Source organism: Vollenhovia emeryi, unplaced genomic scaffold (genome assembly GCF_000949405.1).
Source record: "Vollenhovia emeryi isolate VEMERY1.0 unplaced genomic scaffold, V.emery_V1.0 DF939158.1, whole genome shotgun sequence".
NCBI lineage: Eukaryota > Metazoa > Arthropoda > Insecta > Hymenoptera > Formicidae > Vollenhovia > Vollenhovia emeryi.
The window spans coordinates 746,721-762,314 of record NW_011967208.1 but is presented as its reverse complement, the minus strand read 5'-3'; the positions used below and the strand labels follow the sequence as shown (position 1 = coordinate 762,314).

The window sequence follows — 15,594 nt, the reverse complement described above, 5'->3', positions numbered from 1 at the left end:
CTGAAAAGCTCGGCGGGCGCTCTCGTGACGTCAACATGCCGCGGCTCTCGGTTTTGTTTGCCCCGAGATGTCTCCTACGCGCATATATAGGGAACCCGGGGCATAACGGGAACGCTAAGGTTAAAATTAATTTTAAACAAAATGAAAATACATAAATGAATTATTTTTTTACGAAAATATTCTTTGAAATGTCTACTATAAGAAAAAAAAATGGTTTTACTGTGAAAGAATAGTTTAAAAGGACGAAATTTTTATTTTATTGAGACCATGACTTAATCTGATTATCATTTTATGCGGGGCATAATGGGACTCCTCACAAAACTTATATATTTCTTATACATTAATGTTTAAAACTTATTAAAAATGATTTTTTAAATACGCAATAAATATACTAATGTAGTATTGCATTTTAATAATAATAATAATTTATTGATAGCACTTATTATCACATTTACATGAAACATTTTAAGAACAGTAGGTGCAAATATGTGTAATATCCTCATTGTTGCTCATTGTTCCTTTCAATGTTGCTGTTAATTTTCAATTTTTTGTTGAGACACGCTCCGTTAACTTAACACTTGCGAGTATCAACTAATAAGAAGAGGTTACCTATTGTACCATTATGCCCCACGGCCTAATGTCCCGTTATGCCCCCAAATGTACCTTTACACTAAATAAATACAAAATATCATTGATAATCAATCTCTGTGCAGAAATACTTTACTAAAGTGACTAGAAAAGATTGTTTAACAGCGTAAAATTACTTATAGTAATAAAAAATAGAATTTTATCATTGTTATCTCATGCTGATCTATCAACGAAATTATAAGCAAGTCACGGAGAATGCAGCGAACGCATTAAACAATTTATAGCATTTTTCAGTTAAAAATAACATGACAACTGATAACAGCATGCGATAAGGATCATCTAATAGCAATAATTGCAAAATATTTCAATACATAACAGCACTTCTGTAAAAAGTTATAGATCATATCCCATTATGCCCCGCCGTTCCGTTATGCCCCGGGTTCCCCTATATATATCTCACCTCGTAGGGGATGCGGCGAACGTTATTTCGATTCTATATATATTTTCTGCGTTGTTGATTACCGTCGAGCTTCGTCACTTTCGGCAACTTTCTGACTGATGCGACGTAAGATGATTAACCGAATTTCGCAAGGAAATAATTAAAGAATGTCAGTTTCAACGTTTTCTCTTACATTTTTTTGGAGGGGGGGAGAATGATAATATCTTGGAATAAAAATATGGCCCGGTGAATATTTCACAAAAAGTGGATCGAATGAAGAGTAGCGCGAGTTTCGTATACAAAGCTGGGGACGGATCGATGGTGCGTATCTATCCGAGAGGGGTTCCTATCGATTGGAAATTGCTCCGCACTGCGAGCACTGTACTTCGGGATGAATGATCCATGTGTAGCCGACAATGCTAACAACGAGAAACACAAACAGACCCCGGGCTGCCTACGGGTTGGATCGCTAGATTTCATTGCGTCGAGATGAGTCACTCCAATCACGTTCAATTATGGGCGAAGTACTCGAACGGATTAGATCGATCGACATCGTCATTATCCCTTGATGAGTACGAAACCCTTGATGCGAAAAGGATGAACTAGCTATCGATATTGTCAGTTGAAATTTCAGTTTTGCACGTATTTGCGCTCCCTGTTTTTTCGCTCGGTTCGTGTCCGACACATCGATTATTTTTGCAAGTTTAGAAACTTCCGACTACACGGGCCTATTCAAGCATTCATTATATTGCGTGCAATGTGAAATATTTAATAATGTGCTTATCAACATCAATTTCGTGTAGATAAAATTTCAAGCGCACTCATTAAAAATGCCAGCAAAAACATCGTTGCAAAATCTGCACCCGGTTGGATCAACTATTTTTTGAATCTCAAAATTAACAAGCTTATCAAGGAGTGAGAGAGACAGATTGTTAACCATACGTGGGAACGGACAATACGCGAAAACAGGACCGGCCGGATCGATTTTAGCACGGGACTCTGTTCCCGATACGAAGCATGTCAACTCACTGTAAATAATGACGTACACGGTTTTGCGACAGACATGCGTCAATCTAACAGACCTGTAACCGGCGTTCCCGCGTTTATTTTAATTAATCCATTAACTAATTCAAAGCACTGCCAAAATTGCGTGAACGGAGATTTGTCGCCCGCAATCGACGGGCTGCGTAACGCGGAGTGCGCGCGCGCGCTCCTATATTTCATGTCAAAACTAGAAAGTCGTACTTTATCCGGGCGCCGTGTCGTATTATCAGGAATTTTCTGTTGTGTGTCCCGACATGTAAAGACGGCGATCGAAAGAGATACACGTCGTGCCGTATCGCGGATGACGATCAATTTATTGAACGCGCGGATGCCGGGCGGTAACGTTACCTAATCGGGAAACGAGCTGAATATTGAAAATATAGAGTGTACGATATGTACAATGATGTACGAATAAGCTCTGACGATACAGATAATGTTCGTAATAATTTTTGGACTGAGCGTCGTGTGTTCAGTTCCGCCATTTTTAAATGACGATTAATTTATTGAGCGAGCGAATGCCGGGAGGTAACGTACCTAATCGGGAAACGAGCTGAATATTAAAAATATAAAGTGTATAATACGTAAAATGATGTACGAATAAGCTTTAATGATACAAATAACGTTCGTAATAATTTTTGACTGCGCGTCGTATATTCAGTTCCGCCATTTTGAACAAATACAATACTTCCCGGCACTCCGTTCGCTGCCAATCGTTGCAACGGTTACTAATTATAAGATACAGAAGAGAGCTAAACCGGGTGAGTGCTATTTGCTCACAACGAAATAATTAAAGTATCGGTCAGTTCGTTTCAACTAAAACTAATTCTCATTTCGCATCACAACGCGAGCTCGTTAGTACGTAATTAACAGTTTGTTTAAAACGATGAGCTTCGCAAAATTAAACGATATTGAATGCAACGTCGCATATAGTTTAAACGCATTATCTCTCATTAATTGAACGCTTTTATAGATTATGAAATGTTCGAAACCGACGGGAGCTCTCGGTGGAGAAATATTATTAAACGTTTTCGACTCTATGTTTTTCCGCGCTGTTTTTATGTTTTACTGAATAATCTCTATGCGTGACTAACATTCCGCAGCATTCCGAAACTTTTTTTACTTTTACGGGAACCGGGGAAAAAGCAATACCTCGCGTTCGAACTCGGCATATTTGAAAACTCCTCTCGTCCTAGAATGCAACTATTCGTAACTGGACATGGTATATAGCGTGTCGAGGAACTTCGGCGTATAAGACAGTCATATTTTTCTGTGTACTTTAGACCTCGTTCTTCCTCACCGAGTCCGTTTTCACTCGGAACATTTCCCTCCCTCCGTCATCTCATCAACGAGTCATCAACGTGTACGCGATACGACGGCTAATATTAGCCACTCAAGAAACTAATTCACGTCGCGAGTCCAAGCTGATCGTCACAAAGACACGATCCAATAGGCGCGCGCGTTACTTTAGCAACTTTTCTCCGCGATATTTTGAGAGTCGTTATCCATACCCGCCTTGCCAAATACTCGGGACTAATCGCGGGATCAGAGCTTTCATCAGGCACAAAAGAGATATCATTACCAACGAATAGAATCCCGCACGGACGGGAGACCAACATTGCCCGCGTCTGATTCTCTCGCGACCATTCTCATCTCTCTGCTCGCTCTCTTGTGTCGTTCCTTTCCTCTTTCCCGGTAACCCCGAGCCGTTCCTCTTCTATTTCCCCCTAACGAATATCGCCAATAACAGTAATGAGAGAGAATGGAGAGCTCCAATGGAGGATACGGTCGCTGTCATTACTTGACTTATTTACGACCCCTTCATCTCGCTGCTGCGTAGAATACTTGTTAAAGCCGGGGGAAATACTACACGCAATCCGGCAGTATGTCACAAGTTTCATTAATTAAGGGGAAACGTCTCCGAGTGAGTGCCGTCGTCGTCGTCGTTTGCCGTACGTGAACGCGAATGGTAGCGCCCGACAGTGTTAAGTAGAATACGGAATGTGAGAAAGGACTAACATGTTCCGGAGATGACACTGGCAACATCCGCCAGACTAATGCTCGGCTGTTAACAATTAGCGCGACAACTTTTCAATTATATTACATGCTCGTTATCACAGTTGGCCCCCAACCACCGAAAAGGTGAATCTTGAGGGATAATTCGCAAATGTTTAAGGAAAAAAAATTAATTCAATAGAGCTCGAGAGTTTTCTCATGCAAGTGTCAGTAGGAGAAGTGCAAAATTGTGCAATTTAAAAAATTATAACATTATAATAATACACGGATAACATTTGTATAAGAACAATTTTATCAGCTCGTTTATTTTTGGAGAAAGTCTTATTCGGCGGCGACAGTCAACGATAATTGGCTTCGTTAATTGTAACGTCGGAGACTCGTAATCTCACTTTCGTGATACTCTCCACAACGTAGGCGGGGAAACGTTTGCCAAACATGATCCCAATTGGAGATTCGTTGGCACGCGGACATTGAGCCTGGAATCGTGAGATTGACCCCGACTTCAACATTGCTCCGAATGCAAATCGGATAGTTTACACCGACGCAACGGCTCGAGACGCTCTCAGATTACGTCCTCTGATGCATGTTCGTGGACGCCTGACGACAGCGCGAACGTCGGGAGTCCGGTGTGCGTTAGCCCAATCCGGGAAGTGACAGAGTGCTTACGTGGCCGATGCCTGGTGGGTCCAATTACGGCGGAGAATTCCTCCTATTAATTCCTTTCGCGAGTAAACGGGGTAAACGAACGAAGGGCCGCTCGAACGCACGCCCCGCTAAAACTCCAATGTAAACCGCGGCGAGTCACGCGAAATTTTAGAGAGTCATCGAAATGATTATCATCGTAACTACTGCTACCGTGGTTTCCTGCGTACTTGAATAAACAATGACTCGATGGTCACGATTCAATCAAATATACGTAATGAAGCGTACGTATTGTCATTACTGTTTATCGTGTTTTCACCCGGCGCATTATGCATCCGAGAAAATTTACATTCAAATGCATTCTGACATTTCGAAATTGGTTGCGTTACGTACGCCTGATTATAACCGGGGCTCTAATTCGCGGACGTGTACAACAAAATCCTTGTTTTTCGTCGATTTGCATCCGCCGCGGTAGCACTGACAATAGAATGATATCCATTAACTCGCTTCGCGTACCCGCTAACAATCCTCGCCCGATACAACGCGATCTATTAACAGGCACGGCTAACGCAGCGGAATTCCTCTGTGCTGCTCATACGCAAACAGCCGACGACCGCCGTATTACACGGATCCGTAATCGACGCGATGTATGTTACTTATCAGATTGTTCCGGATAGTTTCGGGAGTCTGTGATTTTGCTACCCTCAAAATGACATCACGTTTCCCCCATCGGAGTCAATGTACTGTCGCCGACATAGTTGAAACGTGATATGCGCTGCTACCGGATCTGGAACTACGGTGGAAACTCCATTTTCACAAAGGCCCCGACATGTAACAAACGGCGCGCGTAACATACTTGTCCTCTTTGAAGAGAAGTATGTAGCTAACAACTGCATGGTGTTTTTACCGAGTGGTACGCGTATTTAATAACGGCGAGCTGGTGAAAACTTGCCGTTTCTTATGCTTTAATACATGAAATTTTTACCGTGAAACGTACACGTTAACGTCCGCAAATACGTGCGATTAAACGAGAATATTTTTCCAGTCTTTCAAGGTAGTTGAGGGTTAAATATCAATTGTTATTGCTATTTGCGCTGTACAAAGGAGCGGGAGTTATTAATTGTTTCTCCTTCGTATTCGCGCGTAAGAGTCCAGCCAGCTTGAGAATTTACAGCGACGACCCGGCGAAAATTCATCGGTGACCCGGCGACTAAAGGGTATGGCTCGCGAAAGAAAGAACAATGCTCGTGAATTTAAAACCGTCCAAGATGGCGGTCTAATTAAGAAGCACCGCGAGGTAAATATGAATGTTGAGCGGAAGCGGGGCACGCGAACGTAAGAAAAAGAAGAGGCGGGCGGAGAGGAGCGAGCGAGTTACATAGTTCATCCGGAATGTCAGACTTCCTAGTCGTGCATCTTCTCTTATTTCTAAATGGAGAGATAAGACCGCTGTTCTGCATTATAGATAAGCGCACATGAAAGCATGGAAATCTGCAGCATTTTAAACTCGTAATTTATTCATTACGCAATGCCGGTGCTGCAAATTTAAAATAACAGAAAACAACTGCACATTGCCGAAATTGTGCCTTTAGGTGAACCATAATTATCTGACGAGAAAGTTCCTCGAAGATTTTCCGACACTGCTCAATATTTTACGGTGAACGTGTGATTACCGATTATTGTCCATATTGGAACGAGTTTCTTATTTCTTGAGATGGGAAGCGCAATGGCGCCGTCGTGACGCGGCGGAATGTTTAGAAAGGAGCAACGGGGTTCTCGATTCCACAACATAGGGAGAGAATTACTCAAATCCGCGTCCCCCTACGCAAATGTCGTCGAAAGCCGTAAAGTGGCGAGATAGGGTGGATAGGCGCGTGGCCTGATGTTCCCCGGGACACAGTTTGCGAATGCCCTACCGAGGTAACCCCTGGCGCGCAGTCCCGAAGAGAATTTCCCATATCAGATAGAGTGGCCGTGAACCGAAGAAAACAACACCCTTACATTATACGACTACATCCAGAAAAGATTTAGTTAGATTAAACAACTAAAATACGTTGAAATCATGTTTCTTTCGATCTATTAAATTTTTATGTACTTGTACTAAAACATTTGCTAGATTTGAAGAAATACGTGTGAATTCTCTTAGAAATTGCAGTCTCAATCGAATAAAATTTGGGTAAAGAAATAATTTCTTTGAAATTAAGTGAAAGTCCAGTGAGGTCAAAATACAAAGAAGATTTGCTTGATTCAAAGAAACTATTTTTCTGGATGCGTATAGCAGCTCGAATATGGCACTCGCGCATGGCATGTCCCAACAGTTTCGACTTTTCATTTTAATGTGACGATGTATAATAGAAAGACAGTGATGTGCAATAATATTGAACAAAGTGTAGAGTGAGGTATTGTTATAGTACCAAGTTTGTACAGTGAGAGAAATTCCGCGGTAGTGACAGAAAACAATGGTTATTTTAACTTGCTCTGAATGTACGAGAAGGAATCGAGAGGAAATATTTCGGGAACTATATCTTCCGGAAACTATGCGTTTGCGTTTCGCGAGATTAAACGAAAGATAAACCGCCGTGTTTTACGCAGTTGCGTCGCAGTTAACGTGACTGAGATTACTTCGACGTGTGTACGCGCGGCGTGTAGCTCACACGCGCGTCGTCGCGTACCGTATTACAAATTCAAATGCAGCACTCATATTGTCAGAGTTATGTTCCCCAGAGGTGACTTGTCACAGAGTCGACATTTCAGAACGCACTGCCGTAACCCCTTGTACCGATATGTAAATACGGCCGATGGAGATCTCGCGGAAGTCTCGTCGGAGCGCATAGAACAGTGGACCGTATCATTTGACGATTGAAATGCAGATCTCGATGCAGATTAATGACGCACCAAAGTATAGATGCGTGCTCGTCGTTCTAGACGTACTCGCCTACTCTGACAGAAATGATATAACGTTTGCGATCCTCGGATCTTCCGCGAGATGATATACGCCAATCTCACGTGGCGTGACACATTTCCGCAATTTTCTTTCGTCAACCTTTAACGTGACAGTCATTAAATTATCACATCGCGCAATGTTTTCGTATACACTGATAAAAAGAATATCTTAATCCAAAAAAATATTACTTTACTCAAGAAAATTATTCATTACGTGGCTCCTAATAGCTTACTAACTTAACTTAAAAAAATTATAAACAAATTAAAACATGCATTCCTTTAATTTAAGTATTTATTAAATATCAAACAGTAGATAATTTTAAATTTAAAAAATTTTACTTTCATTCTATAAAATGTTTACGAAGATATAAGTTTTACAGCGAAGGAATTAGATTTCTTATTTGACCAAAACAATGATTTTATTTAATAAATAGTATTCTCTATCTCTTGAAATCTTTAATTGAATGTAGAAAATGTAATGATTTAAATTAATTTACTTATTGTAATATAATACACAGGTTTACTTGAAATTTGATATTTTTATTTAAATAGAATAAATATTTACTTCAGTAAAAAAATAACTTTAAGTAAATCTATTTACTTAGTTGAAAAAAATTTTTTGTCAGTGTACTTTTCCATACATAAGGTCTACGCATTCTTAATTATATTATATACATATATTGTCCTAAAAGAGAATAAAATATGTCATCTTTTCTGCATCAAGATCTTTATCTTCTATTTAGCAATGAATTAAGGTCAGCAATATAGAATCAAGGGAAATGCATTTTCAGGGGAAATGGAGGACGTCTGAAATTTCACAAACAGGATTTGTCTCTGAAGTAACTCGATAAAGACTTTTTATGCAAACAGAATGTGTTCGCACCGCGCTTTGTACATCGCAAATAAGGACCAGCTTACAACTGGCACATCGGTTTTCCAATAAAATTTATTTGTGTCTGCTTTGCATCGATGATTATTGCATTATGAAGCAAAGTGCATTATAATAAATTTCACTTTAACGATCCGTAAAGAGAGCAGCAAATTGAATTATTAAGTCCCGATATCAAAAATACTAAATTGATATAAAATAGCTACGCGTAGTAATTGTCGTTGACTATATCGTTGTCGTGTATTTCAATATGTAAAATAGTCCAATTATACAATATATACAGGCGGTCCGGAAAATCGCCGGATTTGTTTATATAAAAGTTACTACAACTCGGAAACGATTTATTTCCGGATCTACGTTTAGATAACTTCTTTTTCCTTCTTTCTGGGTCCTGAATTATTTCCTGAAGTGCGGGCGATTTTCCGGACACCCTGCACAATACTTAAATTTGCTTATAGAAAGACTCTGGGGCCTTTTCATTGCAAAATGATACTAAGAAAACCTATTAAATAACGTCAATACCAATTTAAAAGAATTTAATACATTCAACTTTGTAAGTACGTAACTCCTTCACGGGTCGAATATGCAAGCTGGATGTACACTGTGCCTTTCGTAACTGTTTTTGTCAAAGGGATATGCAGGTGTAAAAGCGAGTGGTATCTAATTAGCGGTCAGCTCTGCCAGTGGACCTTAATTCACCAGTTGAGACTCACTTTTGTCCACCGGTTCTCTCGGCTCCACGTGCATATCTACAGCGTTCAGTCAGGTTTGATACACGGCACTGCATTACGTACGTTGCATGCACTGTTTGTGCATTGCAAAATAGGAATATAAGGCCAAAGAGGAATTGCTAGATTCAAAGAAGACAAGCGACTCGCACACAAGGACTTAAAATAATAAGAGAGCAGATATATTAATGTTGACTATTTTATGTCTGAATAAACTTGTGTCGTTTAATCGCTACGTTCCAAAATTGCGATACAAAGGGATAGAAGTAAAATTACTTTCTTCTGCGCAAAATTACTTTTTGAAAAACAAAACTGTCCAATGCGATATGACGCGACGGCGAAAACTGCGAATCGAGATACTTTTTAAATGTCGCTCGATTATACTTTCGATTCTCGGCACGGTGTTGGCTGTTAAGATTCGAGCAAGTGATATGGGTCATTCGAAAAATTGCTTTGGCGGCATTGAACCCTCTCTATCGGCAATAATGCTCTGCCTTTCTCCCTCCCTTCTCTATTACGCAAAGATTTATTCTCCCCCAGGGATCAACGATTTCCGGCAATGGCTGGTACGTGACAATATAAACTTTAATCTACACTTCATGTTTCTTTCCCTATCTCCGCTTTTCCATATAATGACAGGCGTGCAATATCCGCAAATTGATTATAAAAAATGTACCCGATTAACTTTTCTCGTAACAGATGTCCCATATAAAAATGTTACCGCTGCAAAAATTAGTAGCATAGTCGAGAAATATTTTCACTAATAGAAACGCACGATTTTAATTAAACGTTAATTTGAATTTAATTTATAATTTTTGACGATAGGATGGCTAGCAGTACATATAACATAAAAAAGAATTAAATTAAATTCCGGGCACACATTCTCATGTTTACAGTGCATCGTTTAGTGCAAGAATGTAATTGCGTTATAAATAGTTGGGTGTACGCCAAGCGAGTGTACTTTGAAAATTCTGTTTCTCTCTTTATGGCATTCTGATCTAACACAATTATACGTGTAAATGTCAGTGGAGTGGAGAACAGTTGCAAAATTCTATTAACGTTAATATTTTCTTAATATTAATACAAGATAAGACGTTAATTCTCTTTGAAAAACGATCGATTCTTTTTATTCAAACGCGTGTCGGGTAATTTACGTAATTTATTAAAAAGTATAACGCACGTAATTCGACACAAAAAAGTGCGTTCTAAAATTTCTTTTACGACAAAATTCTAATTCACTTTTTATACAGATTGCTTAGTGACGATAGATACATGCCGTAGTTTGCAAGTGCTAGCTTAATTTCGTCTCGGCATATCACTCGTCAGATTCGTTTACAGAAATTATTTGTCGAGCCGAGTCAAACGCAGTGTGTTTGTTGATATTACCGCTTTTAGTTTCGAGAGTTACCGAGATCGAGTAGCAAACTTTGTCATCTTATTACGCGCAACATGAGCTTGCCGAACGCTATGGTAAACCGTGGTAAAAGCGCCGGGTAAAAGCAAGAAAGTCCGAGCATGCCATTATCGAACACGGCGCCTCTGTAACAATTCTATTTTCCCCAACATTGGTTTACGCCGAGGTTTACGCTTTAACAGCACCAAATGCGGTATTAGTTAGCGAGTTTGGCGAAAGAGTAACATTCCTACTCGCGGAAAGTTCGCCCTCGCTCTCACGTGTTCCGCGGAAGAATAGTTTTCCGCAATATTCTTTCGGATTGTTGGACGAAACCAGCGCTCCCCGTGATCCTGGCCAATCTTGCTGTTTACGGTGCAACTTCTCAGAAACGGAGAGTAAAGTTAAGATCTGATGTACCGTTCGAGTCGAGACTGTTGAACCGGGATAAGCTCCGCTTTCAATGGCCGGCACAGTCGGGTTTATAAACGGTCCTGCGTAAGTCATGAATTTTTACGAGCGATCTACGCTCGTAAAAATTGCTCATGATCTCTCCGCAGACACAGATATGGGCGTAAGGAATTCATGACCGATACCGGGTACGTTTGAAAGAAAACGAAGCTGGGAAAAGCGAGAGAGAGAGAGAGAGAGAAGGGGATGAAACACGGAGGATGAGCGGGAGATACTTCTCCGGAAATTACGCTCTCTCCGCAGAGGCAGCACTTCCGGTCCGGCTATATATAAGTCGTTCAACTAAGAAAAAGAACCGCAAACGGACATAGTCTGTAAACTTTTCGTGTCCAAAATGCTTTGTCCGTGGCGTTTTATCCCTAAACGTACTATGTTACTACGCGGTCCAGCACAATTGCTAAATATACGTACAGCCGCGCCAGACGATCGCTGCCCCGAATGCGGCCCGATGCAGATCGTACGTTATTTAGATTTTTTTTGAGCGAGTAAAAAGGCGAAATTGGAATAACTTTATTCGCCGTTCTTTTATGCGCGGTAACGAGCGATACCGTAATGCTCTTAAAAAGATGCAATATGTACGTATAATCCAATGCAAATTTTCTCCCGCCCATACATATATTATAAAATGCTGATATTTATTCATTTTATGGGCATCGCGTAAATTGGATATTGTTTTTCAACGTCGGATACGAAACATATTTAATGAACCAAGAAATTCTGTAGAATACACAAACGCGATACTGCATCCGGATTCGGGAAAGTGTGTCCCCATCAATCAATATTAATAATAACATAAGGTAATCAGCGATTGGTTGTCGAAATGGCATTGTTTGTTTCCTGCGCGCGACTGTCCGGATTTTCAGGCAACGGGATAGAGCGTTACGTAACCATTCGTTTGACGTCCGGGTATCGAACGATGAGGCTTTCAGTTAGCAACATTTCCGCGATTAAATACTGATGCTGCCTATGCACATCTCCCTCGGGAACTTCCGATCCGTTTACGTCCAGGAGTTACTATTTATGACTGTATCTACCTCATGTATTCGGGCACAGAACAGCCAATAATGCACACGTTAGTTAGAATCAACTTTGCTCGTCAACGCCGTTATTCATAAAACACTCCACGGATACGCGGTCGCACGATTATTAACGTTTTTCAACGCGCCCTTTTTTTCCCCTGTGTTGCAGCTCGTGGGCGGTGAATTCGACATGGAGCTGAATTTCGTGATACAGGACGCGCAGAACATCAGGCACATGCTGGAGCTTCTCGACCATTGCCCACCCAATCTCCAGGTAAGCGAGCGAGATGTGGATGTTAAACTAGGTCGAATTAATTACGCGCGGAAAATATCCAACGTAAATCCAGGGAGAATGCGGTAGAGAGTGCGGGGTAAGCGAGCGCCCGTCGATATCGCAATATCGGTAATTGAAATTGAAAATCTATTGTGTGTGTGTGTGTGCGTGCGCGTGTGTATGTGTGTGACATATCTATATGACAGACGTATATACGTGTGTGCGTGTGTGTGTATATATACAATGAGCTTCACGTTCTCGGGAATGCGAAGAACATGAAGATAGAAAAGTGATTTCTAAGATCTTCTCGGATATCATGGAGTAGAGTCGAGTTACACTATTGCGTTGGAGCTGATCGAAGAGTCTCAAGCTACTCAATCTTCCTGTTGCTTCGACAGTTCTCGCAGTAGATAACAATTTATATCTCTCTATAAGATTTTTCACTTCTCACCCTTCGGGGCTCATCGAATTCTTTCAGTCGTCCGCCGACACCCCCCCTCGAAAGAACCGAATCGCGACTTCTACACGTGTCCTCGGTCATTTTGCAAATTAATGATCAACAAAATTCAAATGTCCCTAGCTGGCGCTACTCGATTTACAAGTACGTCCTGCATAAATGCAAGGCGGGTATTTAGCAATTTAAATATTTTAATATTATCGCCATCAGCTCTTTGATACTGTCGCGGAACTTTATCGTCTATTCCTTCTGACGCGATAGGATAATTCCGCTGTACTACTGAATACGAAAATCACTAATGAAAACGAAACACGTGTCCATCGCGTGTACATACGCTGCGAGCGCATCAAATAAAGCCGCGGTAATTGAAGTTATGCGAAAAAACGGACGACTATTTTTCATACTGAAATCGCAACAGCGAAATGCTCGTATGATGACGCATTGGAAAGGAAAGCTGTGGAATATAAGGGCACACGTACGAATTTCTGATTTTCTCTCTCTCTCTCTCTCTCTCTCTCTCTCTCTCTCTCTCTCTCTCTCTCTCTCTTTTCTGCCGTTCCAGCTATCGCTACCTTGCTATTTGACGCGAGAAAAAAGAACGGGCGGCGCACGTAGGACACGCACAATCTCGGCATACAAAAGGATCGGAATCCATTACGCGGCAAATTTTTCTCGGATAGAAACGACATTTTTTTTTGCCGATCGCGTAGCACGAGATTTATCGCCGCTTTGAAGCAGCGTTCGCATTCTCCGTTTTTAGTGCTCGTGAAGCAGAGGTACATTGATGCACAGTGAGGAAAAAATATGATCTCGCGATATATCGTACTATCAATAGAAAAATGGCCTAGTGTAATCTGATCGATATTGATCGATGTAGACGTATATCGAGTACTGACATATAATAACTGACCAAGAGAGCGGTGATTTGTCCAAGTATTACTGGCAGAAATAAATTGTCCATTTTAACGAATTCTATACGCGACAATTAATTTTCCGATACGATAAAATTGGCGCGTTCCTGTTAATTAGTAAAGAACAGGCGTTTTAGTCGTTTCATTTTTAGTGATAATTTAATTTGTCCCGTTTCTGCTTAATTCGATTTTTAAATAGAAAAAAATAAATATCCCGGTCGGTTCCATTTGATTAAAAACAAACACGCAACAAGAGCTTTAAAAAAAAATGCTCGCGACCGATTTTTTACTTTTATAATGCGAATGTATTTCGCGTTTAATTTAGCACAAACTCGTTTGCATATGATTAATTCGCGTTTTACTCTATTTGGAAGGTACGGCGTATTTTCGCGAAGCTTAGGTGCAAAGATTAAAGAGAAAGACTTTTCCGCAAAAAGCACCATCTGCTATGTATCTTCGAAGTTCGTGTACGCCTCGCTTCGTTAAAAGCGGCGTACGACTTGGCGAGAAAGGAAAGTAAGGAACGGCGAACTTTTGTAAATAATAGCGGGTCCTTAGCCGCCATGTCGGATGAAGGAAAATCCGTTTACGCTTTCGTCGCTCTTCGCAAACTCATACACGACACTTGAGCCTTCGCAGCAAACTTTTGGCGTGAAAGTAAATAGAAATTTAAACTAGATGAATAGAATAGACAAAGTTATGAACGTTCTGCTCCTCCGCTAATCATCCGCGGTCGCCTGTCCTTCTCTCTATCAACGAAAAACCACGAATCGCCGCGCAGCGGCGAAGACTGTTCAAGTTCGAAATCAGATTCGCGCGAATTCGTTATCTAATAAAAATCTCCGCCCAGTTTAAATTGGATTACCAAATTTCTAAATTCCTAGCAGCGCTGCGATTTATGCGAAAGCTGAAAAGCCGCCGTATCCAGCAGCTGTGGCTGAGACGCGGAATTAATATGTACCCAGTATGCGGCTAGAAACACTCGCTTTACTGCGGTAGGTTCGCATCAACGTTAAGATGCAATTCATGGCGTAAGGGTACAAACCGAGTCCACTTATTACATACAGGATGTTTCCCTGCTCTCTTGATATCTTCCTTATACTTATATTTTTCTTTGACATACGAGTTAATGGGAAAGCAGAACGTTTTAAAAAATACCTTTAAAACGTTATCTTGACTTGACATTCTTGAAATTAACAGAGGGAATGTACTTCCTGTATATAATTTTGAATACCTCCGAATAAACTTGTCACTCGTCATACGACGGCAGCGGAATCGGTGGTGACGCAAACTACGATGCTATCGACTTACCTACAAAATACAAACACGCAGGTATAAGCGTGGATTACTTGCGCACCTACTCTAATTATATACTTTCGGAGAAGCAATTGTCGCTCGTGCGAAAGTTTTAAGATAATTGTAAATTTTACGAGTAATAAATGGAGATGGCAAACAGTAGAGTCCGACCGAAACCATCTTTTTTAGTTTCGGCCGAAACCGAAAACGAATATTCGGTTTTCTCTCAATTTCGGCCGAAACCGAAACCGAAATTTTTTGGAGAATCTTATAAAAGAGATATACCTAATTTTGAAAATTAGTAGAAAATGTACATTTTTAAAGTAAGGTTTTATTATAATACATATTTTATCAAGATATAAAAGTATTTTACTCGAGTTACAATATAAAATAAAATATCAAGAAATATTATAAAATAAGAGATCAACTTCAAGAGAATCGGATATTACTATTTGACACTATTAGCAACCGATGAGCGTTTGAGAGG

General features: G+C 40.5%; 1 protein-coding gene across 6 annotated transcripts in view; it reads left to right on the top strand.

Moving 5' to 3' along the window:
* Window positions 1-15,594, top strand: part of LOC105564914 (neurobeachin) — a 210,193-nt gene that overhangs the window by 52,694 nt on the left and 141,905 nt on the right. For all 6 annotated transcript variants that reach the window (XM_012017688.1, XM_012017687.1, XM_012017685.1 and 3 more), the window contains exon 2: window positions 12,339-12,443. In XM_012017688.1, coding sequence (XP_011873078.1) covers window positions 12,339-12,443 — 105 coding nt within the window. The remainder of the gene's footprint in view (window positions 1-12,338; window positions 12,444-15,594) is intronic.